The sequence below is a fragment of the Myiozetetes cayanensis genome, unplaced genomic scaffold (genome assembly GCF_022539395.1).
Source record: "Myiozetetes cayanensis isolate MyiCay16 unplaced genomic scaffold, myiCay2020 scf2-11, whole genome shotgun sequence".
In the NCBI taxonomy this organism is placed as follows: Eukaryota; Metazoa; Chordata; class Aves; order Passeriformes; family Tyrannidae; genus Myiozetetes; species Myiozetetes cayanensis.
Genome location: NW_026087411.1, coordinates 86,294,942 through 86,317,548, shown reverse-complemented (window position 1 = coordinate 86,317,548; position 22,607 = coordinate 86,294,942). Strand labels below are relative to the sequence as shown.

Genomic DNA, 22,607 nt, shown 5'->3' with positions numbered 1-22,607 from the left:
AATAAAAGAAGGAGTGTTTTTAACTTCTATAAATGACTGAAGCTTAGTCAGAAATCTGTCAGTTGTTCATGGCAGATTAAGAGATGTCGATTTAAAAAACAAAACAGAGCAAAAACAACAACAAAACAAGCCACACAAAAGCCCTTCCCAAAAATTATTTATAAAATTAAAGTTATTAATTGGATAGAAAAAGATTTAAGAAGATGCACTGGTAAAGGAAGCACTGCTAGATAAAGCCTCGAGTAGTGTTAGGCAGACATGGTTTCATGTTGTAAGAATTCTTTTCTCTGACCCACAGTTCTGCATAAAGACATTGGACCTTGCAGAGCAGCTACTATAACAGGAACACTTTCTAGAATTTCACTGAATGATGAAGAGGAGGAAAAGGGACCAAACCCTGAAGGAATGAGCTATTCAACCTTGCCTGGAAACATCATCTCCAAAGTCATCATCCAGCAACCAACAGGGCTCCACATGCCTATGAGTATGAGTGAACTGGCCAATCAGTGCTTGAAAAAAGACAACAGTGAGTTGCGGAGGACTGTGTATTTATGCACTGATGATAATTTGAGAGGTGCAGATATGGACATAGTCCATCCTCAGGAACGGATGATAGAAAGTGATTATATAGTCATGCCCCGGGGCTCAGTAAATACCCAGCCATCACTGAAAGATGAGAGCAAAATGAATATAGGCATGGATACCTTGCCTCATGAAAGGCTGTTGCACTACAAAGTTAATCCAGAGTTCAATATGAATCCCTCTGTAATGGACCAATTTAATATCAATTTAGACCAGCATCTTCCCACCCAAGAACATATGCAGAATTTGCCATTTGAGCCCCGCACAGCAGTGAAGAATTTCATTGCCTCAGAGCTGGATGACAATGCAGGATTATCAAGAAGTGAAACGGGATCCACAATATCAATGAGCTCTTTAGAGGTCAGTGGTGCATAAACAAATTGCATGCTCTGTTGTTCTAATTATATGATAAGACAATAAATTGTGTCTTGTGTCTAAGGGGTGAAGCTAATGTTTTAATTCAGTATAAATTGTTGTTTGGGATCATACACTGCTGTTCATATTTCTCTTATTATCAGAAGTGTTTATACCTAGAAAACAAGACTAAAGTTTCAGAACCAGTCTGTATGAAACAATATAGTTCTGGAGATTTAACATTCCACACGACTGCTGAGGATTTCGTGACCTACCAGGTAAAGTCCACTGGAAAATTCTGTGTTGCTATGAGAAGGAAAACTCTTCCTGCAAGATGCAAGTGCTAATCATTGGCCTTACCTGCAAGCACCTGCGGTTGAAAATATTTGCCATTTTGTTGCTGACAATCATATCTGTCTCAGATATGATAGGTCTGATTCTGCTCTCATTAGTGTAAATCTTGGATTCTTCTGTCCAGTAGTTTACCATTTACTGATTTAGCTTTGTTTGCATGTGTGTGCAGGCATTGGTACAACTGATGTGTGCAATAGGTACCGGTGGGCTTCATGTGGAGTATCCTAGATTCCAATCAGATTGCAAAAGTGAACTGAAAAGCCTTTAAAAGGGTTTCAGTTATAACTACAACCTGTCTGTGGGATTTAAGGATTATCAATGTGAAAATTACTTAAATCGTTTCTTAAGGCCTAAGCATCAAATACTGTCACTTCTATTAAGCTTTTACTTATGCAAAGCCAGAAGTGAGGTGGAGTTGATTTCATACTTGGGCCTCCTTAAGAACTGGAAATACATTTCACCAGCATTTCAAATATTGTGAAACAGAGCATTTTGTGGGAAAGACAAATGAGAAAAACATGATACTTACCCATCCTCTGAAAGAAGTTACAGGTGAAAAAAAATTCTACTCTATGTGCAATCTAGAAACCATCAGCTATTGCTCTGAAATGCTTGGACCCGTCTGCGAAGGGAAACAGAAACATAGCCTTATTGTTCAATTTTTTAACATGGAACTGTAGCTGATATTTCATAAATGGTGCATACTTATGGATATTTGTTTTAAAATGGAGTTGAAGTTTTAATGAGAGTTTGGGCAGAAGAATTTAGAATTTCTTTTCAAGAGGTGTCTTTACAAGCTTTGAAAGTGAAATATTTTCAGTGCTGTTTATATTGAGCATGTACTAAAATAAGTTTTTACAAGACTGGATTTAAGTGAAAAATTAATTGAAAGTGAAATGTGGGGATTTGCAGTAATCAAAAATTATCCACGTTGTGGTTGTTGTTAAAGTGAATATGTATAAGCTCAGACAAGTTTTCAAAATTATGTCTAAAAGATAATTTAAGTGCTTGCCCACTTGGTGCTCAGACAGACAGGCTCTTTCAAAGCAAGTTTGCATTGTTAAAGGAGTTACTGCTCTCAGTTCAGATTTAATAGATCTCAGGTGGTACACGGGAGTTCTCAATTTTAATGCAACCCTGAAGCAGGGTAGCTAAGGTCAACTTCCAGTCATATCCTCTCCCACCTATCTACAGTACTGTCTTTCAGATAGTTTTTGTAAGATATAGAGACTCAAATCCAGTCCAGTTCATAACTCCCTGAGAAGACAGATGTACATTCCACCATACCATCCACTCTAAATTACTCTCTGGTGATGCTTCTTTCTTTCCATTGCTGACAAATTTCTATCTAGGACATTAAAAAAAAAAAAAAAAAAGTAGGCCTTATCCAAATTGTAAAAACTGGGACAATAATTACTTCATCTTACACAAAATTACAGTTTTTGAGGCCTGAAAATCTGTGAGTATAACGTACTACTCCTTTACAGTTATTTTAACTGTATCATATTTAAAGCTTAACTCTTAAGATGGGATGTACACACCAAATCTCAATCACTATTCTGTATATCCTTTTTATGCTCAGAAGAGACTCATAAGTATGTATTAGAAAATGTAGTAAAACATAATAATATATGATAATAAATATTTAGTCTCTTCTACCTTGGTAAACACGTTAGGTTTAGAAGTCTGTATTTTGGTCCAGGAAGCAGTAAACAGTTGTGTTATTAAATCTCATTTAACACAGCATAATCCCATGTAATATGAAAAAAACACAGATATTAGAGCAGATTGGAAATAAAAGGAACTGTTTTGGCTTCTGTGTCTGCCTTTGTGGTTCTCAACTCTACTTGATGATATAGCATTACTTCATCTTCTGATAAGGATGTGCTGCACTGATTGAAGATAGGAACATTAAAATATATATATATATATATAAAATATATAAAATGTATTTATATGTATATAAAATCAGAGTCTCAAGCAGATCCAGCCAGACAAAGAACATGATTGTGTTTTTACATATGCAGTGTGTGAGCAAGGGTTGAGTTAAAGCTCCAAAATGGTATTGGCTGGAACTGACCAGCTGCATTGAACATTTGAACTGTTGCTGCCTTGAACAAAGCAAAGAAGAGAGCTCAAGGGTTTTTGGGGTTTTTAGAAGATTGCAAGACCTTTCAAAAGACAGAGTTTTTCTGACATTATGGAGCAGCAAAACCTGCAGCGGGACATTCAAGATCATCCTGCCCACCAGTTTTCCTGACTAGACTACCTCTAAAGGAAAAGATCTTGAGCAGTAGGAAGCTTTCTCCTCCTCTCTAATTATAGTAGAACAGAACTGTAGTATCAGCAAAAAAAATGTATATCCTGACTTTTAACTCTGCAGGGAGGACCCATCAACCTCTACCATTAGATATCTAAATTTAGGCATTCCCCCTATAAAATGAAAAAAGAGCTCTTCATATTTGGCTCCCCTTTAGAGTCAATTGAGACAAATAGCCATTTTCATGCCACTTTTAGACATCTGCTCCAGGAAGAAGTAAATCACATGCCTCAGTGCAGGTGTTGCTTTTCAGATTCCATAATGGAAACCAGAATGAGCTGTTCAGACATGAACATCAAAAATGTAGATGTCCTAAATTGTCAGATGAATCCTACAGTGTGCCACAAACTTTCCTCTTAAACTTTTATATCTACATATTTTTTTCCTGAAGAAAATGCTTAGATGGGAACAATTACATGGTTCATTATATATGGAAGAATTTCAGCTTTCAAAAGATAGTCTGAGAATGCTGTAATACTTACGTACAAATATAGCCCGGATAAGTATAAATGTAAGGATCTGCAGATTCACAATATGCAAATCAGTGATTTTTATTTTATTTAGTATGTACCCAGCAGTGCCCATTTGATTTTAGACATAGGCAGGCAAACTAATGCATCATAGAGTTTATGAGGTCGAGTAATCAAACATCTGGCTAATCTTCTGCACATCCCTTATACGCATGGACTAAAACTGGCTTTGCTACCTTGGCATCAAAGTGACTTGGAGTGTGCTCCTTCAGTTCAAAGTGTTCTGATTTTAATGAAGGAAACACTCAATACAATCTTTTGGAATGGGTTTTGTTTTGAAAATGTACACTCAGAGTGATGTGCTCATTAAAATGAAATTACTTTGAAGTGAAGTATTGCATTCCCAGCTACTTAGATGCAGAGCAAAGTTGGGAACTTTAGATGCAGAGGAAGAATCTGATGTGAGCAACATATCTCCAGGATAAGTAATTCATCTGTTTTTATTGCGCAAAAAAAAAATTGGAAGAGAGAGTAGATACCTGCTGCCTAACCGTGTGAGGAGACTTGTATCATTACCTTTGTGGAAGAAGAATGAAGGGTTCTTTCAAGGGAACCACGGTTAGCATGGTGTGAGCAGAAATGGAAAAGAGCTGAAAGGAGACAAAGACTTTAGAAGGCAAAGGACATGCAAAGGCAGGCAACAGAAACATTTATTAAAGGGAATAAAGATCATTTGCTTTATAAGAAAAGGAAGGAAAGGACTTCACAAATTATTTGCCATGTAAAGGACTGGAATTCTCTTTCCAGTCTCATGTCTTCCATCTCTATTTTTCTATCTCAGTTTCTGCTATGAGGTCTTTATGTGGAGTAAGTTGATTGTGTGACCAAAATAATCCTTCCATATTCTGTATTTATTCATGAGAGCTCTTAATACTTTCAAAGACAGTCAACTCTGCGTTCCTTGGCCAAATCACTGACAGGGACTTTAGGAAGCAAATACTCTTCAGTTGAGAAAATAAAGGGATATGCAAAAGATAGTGAATTACAAAGAAAAAGTAAAGGTATAGATAAAATGGAGAAAAAAGACTCATAAAGAAAGGGGGGGATAATGTAGAAATGTAGAATAATTATTAATAAAATAAAAATGTTAGGAAGAATGAAATAAAAGCAGCACGGAAGGAACAAGGTCTAAAATAATAATAAGAAAAATAAAGGAAAGGAGAGAAGAAATATACAGTTAAAATAGTCAGTCTCATCAATTAAGTATCAGAGCATCAGGCAAAACAAAAGCAAAATGGTGTGAAGTCATTTTGATTTATGACATGAGAAATAAAATAAGAGAGAGAACAAAAATAGAGAGACAAGCTCCACTGGAATTTCTTCTCTATCCTGTTTCCACATTGCATTTATTTTCAGGCATTGTGTATCTCAGACTTCTATCCCTCACATTCCTCATTTCATTCTTCAATAATTTGTGGAGACAGCTCTTGCCAATTTTGTGACTCTCAGTAAAATGAAGTCTAACCGTGTAACATCCCTCTCTTTCTTTCATGTGAGTGAGTCTCAGATTCCTTTGACTTCAGAAATTGATGCAGTTTATTTTCAGGTTACTATACAGGAGTGCGAGTAGAATCAGGCAGAGTTGATTCTAGTAACATGAAAAACTGAAATTTTAGAAGAACTGAAATTTTAGTCAGTATTGGAAAGTGCAGCATATATTGCAGACTTCATATTATAGTTGCTCATTTAAGAAATGCTACATTTTGCCCCAAAGCATTCAGAAACACAAAACAACTGGATTTGGTTGATTGAGTAAATACAAATTCAGGCTGCCTTATGAAGAAAAGGGAGCAGCAAGCTACAATAACTTGCCAGTAGAGTTTTAAATTGAGATCTCTGAAGTTATGTTTGTGCTGTGTGTTGATGTGCTAAATTTGCTAGCATATTTTAAAGACATAAAATTCCCACATTAAAAAGCTAATTCACTTTTTTTCATTAAAATTTACTTGTTTTATGTCTAGCTCACGTGAAATAATAGCCAACATAATCTTCTATTCATAAACTAGGGTGTTTTTCAGTTATATATACACAAAAGGCATTTGAAATCAAAACTGTCTATCCACATTCCATTTTTATACCTCTGAGGGCCAAAAAAGTTTTTCCTTTACATTTGTTCTGGGAAAAAAATCCTCCCCAGGCTAAAATCTTGTATGTCAAATATAATTGCAGAGTGAATTATAAACTGCTCATAATAAGTCTTTATATTAATGGAAGCATGGTTATAGTCTTTACTATAATATGGTACCTCTGGTTTCAATTATACTTTGCACAATGCAATATATCTTTAGGAGTATCTGATGTAATTAATCAGGTAGTGGTGTAATGTGGACTAGAATAAGGAAAAAAACAGGCATTTGTCGTTTTACAGAGATGGAGAGGGATTTTATTAGTCATTTAGCGGGAGCAGCTCTTTCCTGGTGCCAGCAGATTAGTGTGTGCTGGTGTATGGAAATTGTTCTTCAGAATTCTATTTTTGTGCCTCTGCAGAGTTTAAAGTTGTTCTGGAATTACACAGAGAAGCTATACATGATTAGCACAAAGTAAAATTGATTTAAAACAAATTACTACTGCAAATATTTTTCCACAGAAGTTCACTTTGGTCCTGGCATGAAGGCTGGGAGGTTTTTTCTACTTAAATAGATTTTATCAATTAAGATCAAAGAACTGTAGAAATCAGAGATGGAAAAAATCTTGTCAGGTCATGTCTTCTATCAATGTAAGAGCATTTTTATAGTATATTTCTCTAATACATAGTCAAATTTCACTTTCAAGACTAGAGTAAAAGGCTTCCACTGTTTCCTTAGCATATTATTGCATGGTTACATAAACTTTCTTTATTCCCAACACGATCTCTGATTTTTTTTCAGATTTTTCCCAGACTAGTTTTGTTTATGTGTTTATATCCTTCCAAGGTTTCTCAACAAGCTTCTGTGTTTGCTTCTTCCAGAGACAATGTTTTAATAAAGTTGTATCACTCTTTTATCCTTTCCTCTTAAAAGTATTTTTTGCTTCTCTCCTCTGAAATTTCCCCAATTTACAGGCACAATTTGGCTCCTGCCAGTGTAGAGCACCAATGCAGAACTGTCACTGGTCTTTTTCAAAAAAGGCTATCACACTCTTGCCTGCTTAAATTGAGATGTGACCTTTTTTTTGGAAGATTTATAATTGTGCATGGGTTGCAGTTCACTGCCTACCCACACCCCTCAGTTTTTTCAGAATTATACAAGTTAACTCCCTGCCACTGAATAATTGCAATGGTCTTCAGCTCTTTAGGTAGTCCCTTTATTACTTACCCTTGCAGTTCTCCAGCAGCTGGGATTCTTCAGCTTGGAAAAGAGATGACTGAGGAGTGAATAGGGAGTGATTTTCATATCTCCTATAATATAAAATACAGGAGCATCAAATGAAATGTCAAAGAGATAAACAACATAATTTCCTTTGTCATGTATACTTATTTAAATTGTGGAATTCACTACCCTAGCACATTTTAGATGTCAAAACAAGCTCCTCCCAAGGAAATTCCTAAACTACTGAAGACCTTGGGAAGGTATTGTAGTAGAAATGTCACTTTATATGTGCCCTGAAACATCATAGCAGAATCTGGTCAAATACAAAGTACTATGTTCTACTAACATTAATACTCAAGTGGATCTCCAACTGATCCTTGAAAAAAAAACCAGCTTCCAGTGTAATTATTATTTTGGCTAAAATCATTCTCAATTTTCCAGGTACCTAAAGGGAACAGCTTTTTGAAAAGAAATATACTGGTATTACTGGTTCAGCAACTCATTTGATGCATGAAATTTTCACCCCTTACTTCACTCAGCTGCTGCCTTTTGTTTGTTTTAAGTGTAGAATGAGATAGATGGTTGATTTCTGAAAGCATTTAAGTATGTGTGGAAAACCCCGTTCTTCTCAGACAAAAGAGACATAAAAAATAAACTTCATATAAGAAAAAAAGTATATATGCAATTGCAAAGTAATTATCTTCATGGCTTAGGCTTTTTATGTATCATACAGAAACTAGGAGAACAATTGCATAAAATGTCAACTTCCGGTTGGGACTGAAGGGGCACTCGTATCCTTATAAGTTTCCCAATGACTTCATGCTTCCAAATATGTTGCCTCTCTCAAAAAATAACACTGCAGTCATTTCAAGATAATGATGTAGTAGCCAGGAGGACCTGATCGTTTACCTAGTGGTGTCAGTGACAATATTGCAGGATAACTATTCAGTGTTGCAGGATCACATTCATAACCAGCATCCTTTGGTTTTCAGAAACCTGCATAATTTCACTGCTGCCATTTGGGTGTGTGGCAATTAAATACTTTTTATGTCTTTGAGGAATAGACTGTGGCAGCAATTGCACTGTATTTTATAGCATGCAGCCATGGAAAAAAGTGAAGCACAAGCACAGAACAGATGTCTTTTGTGAGTTTAAAATAAATGTGTTTGTGATTAGATTCTTGTTGAGCCCAAGAAAAATCCTCACTAAGTTAAACCTGTGGTATGACCTGTTTGGTCATAACTGGTGTGAACTAAAAGCAAAATTGCAATAGTTGCCTTTCTCTGACAACAGCACAGTTGAATATGTTGCAGTCTGTTAGATATGTCTTTGTGCCATGTGAACAGTCATAGAGTTTTCTGCTTGCAAAACCTAATAATCCGGCTATGCCAGGAATATTTTCACTGTGGTTAAACAGACTTGAGGCAAAATAAAAATGCCCCAATTTTACAAATCACAGTACCTAGCAATCTATACATTTCTTCCTAATTTTTGTTTTACTTAGGATTCTCAGTCAGATGATTCAATGATACGTGGTTTATTACTGAACTCTAGCTTAAAAATAGTCTTTTCAAGCATTTTTCAAAGCAACTCCTGTAAATTTCACCTTGTTATCTGCTGTACATGTTTGTTCTTTTGTAACCACTAAGCCTTTTCAGTTGTAGATGTGCTCTAATTGTACCTTAAGAATAGATCCTTCTTCATCAGAAATATGTAGATTTCTTCAGGTGCTAATTTACTGTGGAATGATGAAGGCCTGTGTCAAAGGTACACTTGTACCGTGGCCCTCTTAATATGAATGAAAAGGAAGAATTTAGCTGCTTTAATAATTTGGGTATAATGTCCTCATATTTTTTCTTGCCTCTGAAACCTTTGTTGTTTCCATGTTCTCATGTTACTTAGTCAGGAAGAGTTGTTTAATTTGATTTAAAAGTATTCTCTTTAAAGTGTGCTAGGTTAAATCAAGCCTTGATGATTAAAGATAGCTTCTCCAAAGCTTGTTGTTGTTGGTTGGTTTAATTGTATTAGACTGTTCTTTGATACTGCTTCCCAGCCCTTTAGGCATCAAAGTGTCAACAATGTTACAGAGATACTCTTCATATTATTGTGGATTGGAGCGTTAAAATTTTACTACAAAACCAGACAACATGTAACCAAGTGGTATTATCAAGGGCTCAGGGACAAAACATCTCCTGCTCTCTACAAATGAAAGATTTGTAAAATCATTTATTTCAGTTTCAGGAAAACCAAACAGCTTACTAAAACCTGCAGGTTTTTTAAACCAAATAAAATCAAAGTCAGAGATGTTACTCTTCTTGACTTGGTGACTTTGATTTGTATCTCACTGAAGAAATTAGGTGCAATTTGAAAAGGTTCCTTTACCATGACTTAAGCCGGTTTACCTTATCACAAAAATTAGGGTTAAATTGTAGCAGTAAGCCTTCTTGGGTTTTTTGGGGTAGTCTCCTTCCTGAAGATGATTTGTTTCCAATCTTATGTTTTTTACACTCTTTTCAGCTTTTGCAACCCAGCTTCTTCTTTATACATCTCTTTAATCTACTGCAAGACATTTAATTTCCAACCTTAGAAGAAAAAAAGATATTTTTATTCCTTATTTATAATATTTCTGCTTCTTTTTGATATAATTTGACTTTATAATTGGTTTTGTTTATAATCTAAAAAATTCTGTGCTGAATTATTTGTGATGTGTCTGAGCAATCATATTCTGTTGCATTTTATTCAAGTGATTACTTCACTAGTAAATCATTCTTGCTTTATATCAGATGCTTTGAATCAGATTTGTCATAAGTTTAAAACAAAATCATTGCTTTCTCCATCCAGACTGTCATTGCAAACAAACAAGCTGAAGCTATGGCAAGTGTAGATGGCTTTGGCTTGATTTTGCTGTCATTTATTCCATTAAAATCAATGGAGTTGTACCAATGTACCAAACCTGATGAAGGAAAGGATCAATTTCTGCATATCTATAAAAATCTAAATCATAGCTATGTATAGGTAGCTCTGTAAAAAGTATAAATATGATGAGAATTTTCAAATATCACAGAAGTATAGAAATAGATATATTTATACACCAACAGGTTCAATTGCATGCAAATAACATGCACATCATGCATCCCAGTGAAATGCAGTCTGGTTTATTTCAGGGAAAATAAAATTACATTGGTCTAATAAATTATGCAAAGTCACGCATCAATCTTAAATTATCAAGATAAAATCTACATCCTCTTACAGAATACCTAATATATACCTGATAGGGAAACAGGAATGTTATTTAGACTCATTAATATGATTTGGTGAATAGTCCCCTTGTTAATACAACCTCTTTTTTCTTTTTTTTTTTTTTTTACTGCTTAATAGAGAAGAAAATCACGTTATTCGGACCTTGACTTTGAAGTAAGTTTACTGAATTATTCCTGATTATTAAAAGCATTTTCCTAAAAGTAAATGTGAAGTGTTCATTTTAGCAGATTTTAGCCTTCTGACATAGTAGATGTAATAGGGTTTTTCAATTAGTACTGTATAGAACATGATGAACAATTCATTGAAAATACTTTGGTGCAACTTGTTTGCAAAATGTTCTGAGATCAAACTGTCATATTGCAATATTAACCATCACGATTTCAGTTTTTAAATTCTTTGCCTCATTTTCATCTGGATTTGTTTTGTTGGATTTTTTTTCCATTGCTGGCTATCTACCTATTGAAAAAGTGTAACACTTTTGTAGGACAGGATACATCAGGTTGCTTTGTTCAAAAGACTCTCGATAATTTGGTTTATCTCTCTTCAGTACTAATTTACAGGCATATGAGTTTCACATCCAAGTAGTGATTATGAATGTGTCACATTTTGAATGATAAAGTGCTGAAGATGTTAAAGCTAACGGATCACATGCTGAATAAAAACCAAGTTCATGTAAGGTTCTTTAGGCTGGATATCCACAATTTCAGACTCTAAACCCTTTTGAGTGAGGAGGTTTAGTTGTGATAGTTATTGACTATTTTGTTCTACCTCAGTCAGTATGATTGGTCTCTGAGAGTTTTGTTTATTTGAGGGGTTTTTTCTCTGATCCTTACCAGAAGGAATGCAACAGTTCATTTTCAAGGGAATGTTCATAATTTACAGGTTTGGGATTTTTACATAGGTTGTCTGTTTGTGCATAGAAGTAGTTTGATACAATTCATTATATGAGTCTCCAGAGAAGCTGAACAAATGTATTTGCAAGGAACCTACAGATCTTGGGATAAATTTGAAAGACAGCAATCAGTATATATCAACTATAAATTCAAAAATTGCCCTGTTTGCATGTGCAAACAAAAGTAATTTTTATTGGTTTTTGGGCTGTAAGTACACACACATACCTCCAGATTTCAAATTCTAGTTTGTAGAAAAGAAAGAAGCAGAACTAGCCATAGCAGTGGACCATAGGAGCCTTGCAAGGAAGAAGGGTTTGATTCGATGACCTGCTTTTGGTGAAATACTGATCCTCCATGTTTGATGGTGGCTTCTTAGTAGTTTAGCATCATGCCTTAATCTCTTAGGTCATTTTGCCCCAGAAACTATAGCTGCCTTAAGTCCTCATGTAATATTTCAAATAATGCACCAGAGAAAGATTCATACAGGAAATGTTAAGGAAAATAAAATAAAATAAAATAAATAAATTAAATTAAATTAAATTAAAATATTACCTCAAATACGTTTTAGGATAAATGCATAGAAAGTAAGAAGAAACAGTAGCAAAATTCTGATGAGCAAGCAATTCTAAAATACAGTCAGAAGTTTTGTAATTATAGTGATATAAAGAATTCTAAATTTGACGGTTCTTTATTGAAAGGTAGAAATATGCTGTTCACAATCAGAGCATTCTCTGTGGACAGGTACTAAAACATTCTTCCTATCACTCGGGAACATAATCTGACACCATATCAATACCAACAATGCAGTATACATTCTACTCTCAAGAATCAGGTCACCCATATATATTTTCACTTGACTCACATAGTTTCACAGAATCACAGAATGGGTAAGGTAGGAAGGGACCACAGTGGGTCATCTGGTCCAACCTCCCTGCTCAGGCAGGGTCATCCTAGAGCACATTGCACAGGATTGTGTCCAGACAGTTCTTGAATGTCTGCAGTGAAGGAGACTCCACAACCTCTCCGGGAAATCTTATTCCAGTGTGTAGTCACCAGCATAGTAAGGAAGTTCTTCCTCATATTCAGGTGGGACTTCCTGTGCATCAGTTTCTGCCCATTGCCTCTTGTCCTGTTGCTCGGCACCACCAAGAAGAGCCTAGAGCCATCCTCTTAACACCCTCCCTTCAGATACAAACATACAATGATGAGGTCCCCTCTCAGATATCTCTTCTCAAGGCTGAACAGGTCCAGCTCCCCTAGCCTTTCCTTATAAGAGAGATGATCAAGTCCCTTAATCATATTTGTTGCCCACCATTGGACCCACTCCAGGAGCTCCATGTCTTTCCTGTACTGAGGAGCCCAGAACTGGGCACAGCACTCCAGATTTGCCTCACCAGGGCTTGGTAGAGGGGCAGGATCACTTTCTTCAACCTGCTGGCAATGCTATTCCTAATGCACTCTGGGATACCACTGGCTTTCTTGGCCACAAGGGCACACTGCTGGCTCATGGACAGCTTGTTGTCCATCAAGAGGACCCCCCGGTCCTTCTCCACAGAGCTGCTTTCCAGCAGATTGGCCCAACCTGTACTGGAGCCCAGCATTATTCTTCATTGAGTACAGGATCCTGCATTTGCCTTTGTTGAATTTCAGAAGTTTCTTCTCTGCCCATTGCTGCAATTTGTTGAGATCCTTCTGAAGGGCTGCACAGCAATCTGGGCTATCAGCCACTCCTCCCAGTTTTGTGTTGTTGTGTATTTAAGATTCTTTACACCTTTGTCATGACTTGTTGCAATATTGTTGCTTCATGGTCTAAATTTTTAGAATTACTATTAAAATGCAGGAAAATATACTTGTTTGTAAAAAGGAAAGGATGAGGCCATTGGGGGTGACTTTTGAGGAAGTGAGAGTGGTAACAATACTGTGCCATTTGCTACTGTGTTTTAGAACTATGGACTCAGACTAATCCCATCTCACCTCCCTGTTTTATCATTCCTCTGATTATATCTGTAGGCTTTCCTGTATCCTTGCGCTTTGCATGTCCATCTCTCTAAGGTAAAACAAAATAAAAAAGCTATAAAATGTTTAAATGGCCACCCAGATTCCTTCACTCAGTAAGACATCCTGATGAAGGGAATTGAGATAGTATGGTGTGTCCAAAATGCTATTTGGATACCTCAAAGCAGCTTGACCACAAAATAGAATAGAGTCTGGAGGTGAGATCAAGCCAGAGTGATTGGACATAATACTTAAATATTTATCACTTTCTCTGCTCTGTCTCCGAGCAGTGCCAGCTGGATTCTCTGAGGCAATGCCCTTCCACAGTTCTCAGGATAACAAATGATAGAATGACATGGATGTGGTTCTGAGGATAAGAGATGCTAAGTATGCAGTATGGACAAGTTTGGCTCCCTCTGTTCTTTTCCTTTTAACACTCTCCCGGCAATGTCTAAACCCTCAATTTCTCACACATGTCTCTCTATACCCATATAAGACAAACACTCAGGCTATGTCCACCTTACTAAATTAGGCATTTGAGGGAATATTCCTGGGTGACAGATTTCCAGATTCTATATGGATTAATTTTTAGAATGACCTTCACTATTTTATTCTGGATGACTTTTGCCTCTCCAAAAAGTTTTTGAGGATCATTAGGGAACCAGCACCATCTGGGTGCCATTTAAAATAGACAATTTGATTGTAGATTTCTTATTTGGGAGGCTAAGAGAATTTAGAATAATTTAGTATTCATGGGGAACATTCCAAGTTAGATGGTGCCAGAGAACAGTCTTGGATATGTTTGACTTACTACTGCAGAGTCATAGTTTCATAGTTTCATAGTTCAAAAAAAAAAAAAAAGGCTGTTCTAGTGGGTTTCAATGGAACATCCACCTTAATATAGATAATTTGTAGGAAAAACAAATAAACATAACAAAAATTTTCTCCTAGAGCCACAGATAAAACTCAAAGCCAGCTGCTGTGTAATGTGAACACAGCTAGACTAAGACTACTCAACACCATAAAATACTCTCAGTCCCTGTTATCTCTAATACATGCAGAAATACAGACGTAGTTTTAAGGGCCTTTGCAATGGATTTGAAATAATAAAAGGCCTGTGACTGTGTGGGTACTGTTATAGAAAACTTGTGTCTCCATTCAAAGGAAAGACGGAGAGAAAAAGATGACATCCAAACTGGTAGCCCTTATTATATGTCTTAAGCTGGTTAGAGAGGAAGGTCTCAAAACTGAGCACCTGTATCTTGCTTTCCCCTTTCTTTAGGGTAATTTACCATTGCATTCCTAAACTATCCTTTTATGTAGGAACAAAAAGACAAACTGTAACAAACGGGGGTTAGTCTGTCCACAGAAAGTATTTCTGCTACATAATATGCACTCCATTATTAGACTTTGTAAAACACTGACTAATTTAGTTGAACTTTGAATTTTGCTAAATGAACAGTCAACATGCAACAGCTTTACAGGTTTTTTCTCGCTATTACCAGAGATTAGTTTAGACTCATTCATGCAGTCTGGTATTCAAAACATGACCAAAATAATTGGTCTTGACAATTTGGATCCTTGCTGCTGCTGGCTGTGGTAACCCCAGCTAAGTGCCCTCTATCTCCAGTCATTTTTTCCCTAAAGGTGTACAGGTATCTTTTTTATTAAGTCTCAGCACTAACAGTTAGCTGTCAGATCAAATAAAATTCATTCTAATTATGTTGAACAGAAATACAGATGCTGTAGAAATTCCCAGGAAGACTTTAGAATAGGTGTGCTTTGGCAGTCACAAAAACATACACAAGAGTTAAACACCACTATTGACAAGCATTTTAGGATTCAAGACCACAAGTAGCTTCAAATTCTATGAGAGTGTCTGACTGCTGTATTTCCCCAGCAACCCCACTCTACCCTTTCTGTCAGCCATTCATTGGATCTACTCTGGTAATAACATTTATGCCAAATAATTCAGAGAAGTACCTTATTACCCTGCTCCCCAGGATTCAAGTCATCTCTGGCTCTAAGGGAGAGCAAGGACACACCGGTAAAGTGTGAATACAAGAATGTCTTCTTGTGGTTCCACAGAGCAGTAGGCTCTCACCAGCAATAATGCTAAATTGATAACTAACTGCTGGAGCTGCATTCCTTCAGAATTTTATCTGCCGTAGCTATTCATTACAACATTACAACTCACAGAAGTTTAAAATCCTTCTCATACTAACCTGAAGACATCTCTTGAAGGCAAAGGTAAAAAAAAATATGCCTGCAGGGAAAGATTCCTTCCTGTTCCCAAGCTTGGCAACTGATGATACCTATAACATCTTGAAAACACAGCATGCTTCCTTTATATGGTTGGGAAGGCATTCCCCCATCTGTTCTTTTCACTTAGCTGCTTCGTACAATATTTGAGAGACAATTTTTTTACCTGTGACAGTATAGAAAGTCTCTAAGGCAAATTAAATGACATTTTAATGATGATGATTATTATTATGTTGTTATTTATTGTCCACAAATCATAGAAACACAGAATATCTTTGTAAGAGACATTAACAATCATCTAGTTCCAATCCCCTGCCACGGTCTAGTGCCACTCCTCCCACTAGACCAGGTTGTTCAGGGCCCCATCCAACCTGGTCTTGAACACTTCTAGGGGTGGGACATTTGCAGCTTCTCAGGGCAATCTGTTTCAGTGTCTCATCACCCTCATAAAAAAAGATTTCTTCCTATATCTAATCTAAACCTACACTCTTTCAGCTTAAAGCCATCACCAACCATGTGTCCTATCACTACACATTCTTGTAAAAAGTACATCTCCAGCTCTCTTGTAGGCCTCCTAAGGTACTGGAAGGCTGCTATATATAATACCCTGAAGCCTTCTCTTCTACAGGCTGAACAACCCCAATTCTCTCAATTTGACTCCATAGTAGAGGTGCTCCAGCCCTCTGATCATCTTTGTTACCCTCCTCTGCAGTTGCTCCAACAGGTCCATGTCAGTCTGTCAATCTTTTATTGGGGACCCCAGAACAATACTCCAGGTGGGGTGTCGTGAAATATTTGTAAGAATATTTGCTCCTGAGTTAGGGTTTAGCTAAAACCCTATCATAAATTTAAAAAAAAAAAGAAGGGAGCTGGGTACAGAGTTATGTTTGAAGTTCTTCCCATCTTGGTGATAGCCATCACACACTGAATCCCTTTCTGTGAGCAGATGCTCATCAGAGTAAGGCATAGTCTCTTCAAAACACACATTCTATATGACTTAAGAGTGGGGGTAGAAATGTGAAAGGGGTGCCAGTTCAACTTAACCCCCTCTAGGCTATGGGGCACAAGACTTATGGAACCTGCAGGAAAGACCACAAGATGTGTGTCTGTAGCCTGGTGGCTAACTCAGGTGCTTCTGGCAGAGATGTGGAATTAATGGGCAGATATGTAGCTGCATCTAAAGAAGGTGTGCTTTCAAAGTGCAGCATGAGAAGTTCATTTTCAATCCTGTTCAGATCTGATGCTATCACAATCGTCCAAGTATATAGTGGTCAAGATCTCCTGCTTTGTATTGATAAAACTTATTTATTTCTAAGATAATGAAGTGGTGGTTTTCATATTGCTCATTTCATAGAGAAAACATATTAACCCCCTACAAATACTCTGTAGGTTGCTTTCTTATAGAAGAGAAGACCCATATTAGAGCATATTTTCTAGGAGATAAGATGGTGTTTTCTCACCAGGAATTTGAAAGAAGTCTAGAAAATAGAAGTTAAAGTTGGAAATTTAAGTTACTGCACCTCACCTTCAGTTCAGATCGTTCTTTATAAGCAGTGGGGAGGGGGTGGCTGTCAGTGGGTAGGAATTATGGAATGGGAGCCAGGAAAACACAAAGCAACTGAAAGATCCATAGGTGCATGTTCATACCAGTCATTCTGCTATTAAGAATAAAGTTTAAAGCCTTTTTTTCTGGCAGACTTCCCAGTGCAAGTGTTTTATTTCTCCTCCCACCTGCTTCTCCTCAAGAATAATGTAATGAACTGAGTAAGACATTTGCATTATTCATATTTGCTATTTAACGACATCTTGGGTACACGATTTGGGGAAAGACATCAGAAAGTAGCATTCTCTATATTCTTAGCCTTCTACTAAAAAGTTTCCAAATGGAGATACTTGTTTCACAGTCATATGCTATTTACTGCCTTTTAGAGACCAGTATTTTAACCCACCAAAACTGTTTTATTCCAATCATTGTGTCTGCTTATTTCAGCCAATAATAATCTTTGAGGTAGAAACTTTCCTTTTTAAAACAAAAATAAATAATTTTTAAAATTATGTATATGAAATTTGCTATATATTCCTGTCTACTAAAACAGCAGTATCTCAAAAGAATCCCCAGGAAGTCACTAAAGTGAAACTCCTCTCAAAAATTTAGATCAGCTATCTCTAGTTAAATTGCATTGTGCAAGGAGTTTATTACCAAATCCTGCACAAAGTTTTCCTTTATTCACCCCACAACTCATGTTAAGTTAATAGGCATTTGATTGCTTGATATATCTCGTCTCTTTTGTGAATAATATCACCAATTTCCTGTTCTCAGAAATGAAATAATTTCTCAAGCTACAGTGTGGCCATATTAAGGATTATGGCATAGCAGTATAAATGCATAGCCCAAAGAGCAGTCACATTTCATGAAATCTATAAACACACAATGCAAATGAAAGATAAAGTTAAAATATGATATTGATCAAGGATTATTGAGAGTCAGCTACTGCCAGTCCATTTTAAAAGGTACTAACCTAGGCTTGACAGGAGTTTTACTTGCTGGAAAGAGTCACACTGAGGTACCACATACGTAAGTTTGCAGAGTTTGTCATGCACCACTCCAGGGAAAGTCAGGCTTGACCATTAGTGGACTTGCACAGAGGCCTGTGTCCTGCACCTCTTCTGTCAGCTGCTACCTCGACTGTAACTCAAGTTCAAGCAGTTACAAAAGCTTAAGAAAAGCCAAGCTGAGCACATCCACTGTTGGACTGAGGTGAAGCATCCTTAGTCCCTCCTGTTGCTTGTCCACCGAGACCACCAAACCATGAGACTGGTTCAACAGTAAGCAGCCTTCATCTTTGCTCCAGAGGCTGGTCTGAATTCATAACTGAGTATGAATTTGTTTGAAAATAACTCTGATGATAGAGTTTACAACATAGACTTGAAAACCAGCTCCACTTTCCATGTAGCTGCCCCAGGCAGACTCATGGCTGAGGCCTGTGAACTGAGGTCTGAGAACTGTAAGTTGTTTGGGGTGCCCACCTCTTGCACAGGAGTGCCATGTAATTATTTTTTGTGGAAGAGTGCCCTACACATGGGCTAGAGGGAGGATGATTTCCAATGGCTTTGTCCATAAAATAAGAAAGCAAGTAAAATTGAAAAACTGTGCCTACTTTGCTTAGTATGAATGCCTTTTCCAGACATCACATTTGAGGATTTTCCTCTTCGAGCCAAGATTTCTGAGTTCAGCATCCTAATAAAAATTATTCTGACAGGGACAATTACAAACTGTTGTTGCTTTCCTACAGAAATTAAAATATTAGTGTCCATGCTGGAATCAGAAATTCTAGAAAATATTCCTAATGTGCAAGAGAAATATTCTTCTGAGAAATCACCATCAGTTTCAGAATACATCTAAGCTAGTGGAAAAACAGTGTTCCTTAATTTCAGCAACTCAATAAATGTGGGGTGAAAACAGTCTCTTGTACACAGGAAGAACATTAAACAGAGCAGAGAGAAGGCTCAGTGCAATTCACTTCCATTGGTTGAGTCTATAGGGAAAAGATGGCCCTGCCAAATTTAATTTACTTTATTATGTCAGGAAAAATAATGCTTCTCCTAAAAAAAGACCCAAACAGATTCAATTATAAATATAAGCAATTATGTTCCATTTTGCAGAAGGTCATGCATACAAGAAAGAGGCACATGGAATTGTTTCAAGAGTTAAATCAGAAATTTCAGACTCTGGACAGATTTCGGGATGTACCAAAATCAGGCAGTATGGTAAGTTTTCCTTCTATTATATTTAAAATATGATGGATCCTAAAGAACAACAATGAAAGAAGAGCCCTTTGAATTCAGTATTTTTCCCAAGAAGACCTCACCTTTAGGCAACCTCAGAAATGAGAACAGAAGATATTTTCAGTAATCTAACCTATGATGAGACTCATTAGGTTTTACAACTAGACCATAACTAACTCACTGACATCATTATAGATGGCAAGTAACTGAACTATAGGAAACACATTTCAAATCTGCGTGTGCCCACTGAGTCTAAAGGGCTTTGTATAGAGAAATCAGCTCACTGATATAATTTGGCCAATAGGGTTTTTCCTCTGGCTGGGCAAGGAGATGTTAAATTAGTTACTACAAACAAGTCTAGCTAGATTTACCTATACGTGAGATGGTCTGGAAACTACACGGAATGTCTGCAATGCCATATCTTTTCCATAATAGGTTTATAAATATTTACCATGGGAAAAGCAAAAATTAAATCATCCTAAGTTGAGGCTCCTATCGTCATAATTCAAATTTATACACACACACTCATACGCACATGCATTACACCCTGACTGCATCTGATAATGAGAGCAAGTAAATAGTTGATTTCACCTAATTAAAACAGCTAATTTAGTCTGACGTATTTGTTAGCAGTAATATTTTGATTAGTAATAATTTTTATATAATTTTATAATGTGCAAATTGTATATTCAATGGAACTAAGCTAGAATCATTGTATTCTATAACTTTTTCAGAAGAGCTGCTTTCAGACATGAAGAAGAGGTATTAAGCAGATGTGAGGCCAATGGATTTACATCATTTACATCATCTTAATCCAGCAGAAATTTAGCCCTGATTCTTTGATGAACCTTTAGCTGTGATATGTGTCATTTTGTATCAAGTTCTCACTCACTTCCTCTTCTGAGATTTGCTGACATGTAAAGTTTTCATTTGTCTCCCTACTTGAGATTTGCTGCTCACATAAAGCTGGAATTAATTCAAAATCTCAAAGGGAATCTCAGTGGAAGAGTTGTGTTTACTCTGTTTTGCATCAGCTCTGTGTTTTTGAAAGGTCTGCCAAAAAAAGCTGCCTAGAGGAATGGTCTATCTGTGAGACAGTCAGAGAGTGATCCAGGTACCTAAATATAGGCATCTCAGGCTATTTCAGACAGTCTCAGACATCTTAGTTTACCACATGGTACAGGCAGTGATGACGCAGGACTGAAAGGAGACCTGCACCTCTAATGAAAGATTGTTGGAGATCAAACAGAAAGTCCAAAGGCAACTAAAATGGTGCAAAAACATTAGGTTTTGGCAACTGAATCCCACCCATCATGTTACATCAGAAATCACCAATTAAATTGGTCATAATCCATAATGTCTTTTACCCTATAAAACCTAGCATTTAAAAAAAAAAATCCAAAACCAGCTTTCAGTCTGTTAATCCTAATATACATGAGCTCATCAGTATATAAAGCAAGGTGGCTCTCACAGCATATTCAAGGCTTCCGTGTTTCTGTCATGCACCTACCGCAATTTAAAATCCAGCTGGCAATCCCTCTTTCAAACCACTCCATATTTCAGGCAGCAAACGGTTCTCTATTACCTTCCCTTCTCTTCTCCCACTCTTCTATACAACCACTATTGGAAAGATGGCTATTGGTACTGGATCACTCGGCCATTCCTCACTACATTGGTTCTTGTGAAAGAAAGGGCTTAGCTGGCAGCTCAGGTGAGGAGCCTGCCGAAGTGTTGATTGTTCACAGAGAAAGAGTCGCACTGGTGCTGAACACCCACCAGCCTGGCTCCCTGCAAAGCCATTTCCCCTCTCTGGCTTCTGTGTCTCATGAAAGCACATTAGCAAACAGCCTTATACATGGAAACCACATTATTTCATTTTTGGTTTTTAATTCTTCTTTCTTTGGTCTTCAGGAGAACTCAGGATCGAGCAAAGCTCCATGGGACAGTTTCAAAACCACAGGCGACTACCAACACTATACAACGATAAACGTATTAGACACAGAGGCAAAAGATGCTTTAGAACTCAGACCAGCAGAATGGGAGAAGTGTCTGAACTTGCCCTTAGATGTGCAAGAAGGTGACTTTCAAACAGAAGTTTAACAAAAACAAACTGAACAAACAGAAACAAAACAAAAAGAATTTGTTGCACTGACAATAAAGAGACTTTGGGAATCCTGACAATCCTGACGCTTCTGTCTGAACATTGCGACTCCTTTATGTCAGGCTCTTCCTGTGCCAAATGTCAGTGGTTTTTTTCGTACAGTATATTCCCACTAGTGCAGCTAGTGGAGAACCAGGTGTACAATTCTTACCATCGTGTGTTGTAAGTACCCGTGGAATGGATTTGTAAGGTAATCTTTATAGATAAACCTCAAGCAACGATTCATGTTGTAACAGCTTCATTTGGTTTAGTTTTCAAAAAACTTCACCATGAAGCACAATGTATATATTTATGCAGTTTTTAAAGTTTATAACAGTCTGTTTGGCCATTACTACACTTTTTACTTTATAATATAAAAGCAAAGTTTTTGTCATTAAATGAATGTCTGTTGAGCTACATTCTTCATTGCTTTAAATGCAATAAAGTAATAATCTCACTTTTATATGAATAATATATTTCACATCTTTATTATTGCAGTTTTCTCTGGAAAGCTCAGAGTAGCTTTCTCTGCTGCAGCTGTGTATAAAATATTTAAAATGTTGTATGGTGTAAATAAACCTTTGTCTACATATCAGTTTCCTAGTGTATTTTATTTCGTATTTGTTTATCTTCAATTTGAATATTTATAAAATTTTTTTAAAAGCACACATAATATGTATTTGCAGTTTTAATAGTATGTTGTATGTAGCTTCTGCAGGGAGTTTCTAAATCATATTAGTAGGTTTGTATAGCCATTCTGCATTTTCGTAAGTATTCTTTTGTGACAATGTACCATATAAATTGGACTTGTCAGAATATTATTACAATTGTTCTGTTTTATAA

The 22,607-nt window shown here is 36.7% G+C and overlaps 1 protein-coding gene across 10 annotated transcripts in view; it reads left to right on the top strand.

The window, feature by feature from the left end:
- Positions 1-22,354, top strand: part of ADGRB3 (adhesion G protein-coupled receptor B3) — a 453,017-nt gene extending 430,663 nt beyond the window's left edge. For 6 of the 10 annotated variants that reach the window (XM_050316306.1, XM_050316301.1, XM_050316305.1 and 3 more), the window contains 5 exons: positions 299-942; positions 1,101-1,214; positions 10,806-10,841; positions 19,502-19,606; positions 21,536-22,354. In XM_050316306.1, coding sequence (XP_050172263.1) covers positions 299-942; positions 1,101-1,214; positions 10,806-10,841; positions 19,502-19,606; positions 21,536-21,724 — 1,088 coding nt within the window. In that variant the 3' untranslated portion in view covers positions 21,725-22,354. The remainder of the gene's footprint in view (positions 1-298; positions 943-1,100; positions 1,215-10,805; positions 10,842-19,501; positions 19,607-21,535) is intronic. The other 4 variants (XM_050316309.1, XM_050316307.1, XM_050316310.1 and 1 more) reach the window with 3 other exon arrangements.
- The last annotated feature ends 253 nt before the right edge of the window (positions 22,355-22,607 follow it).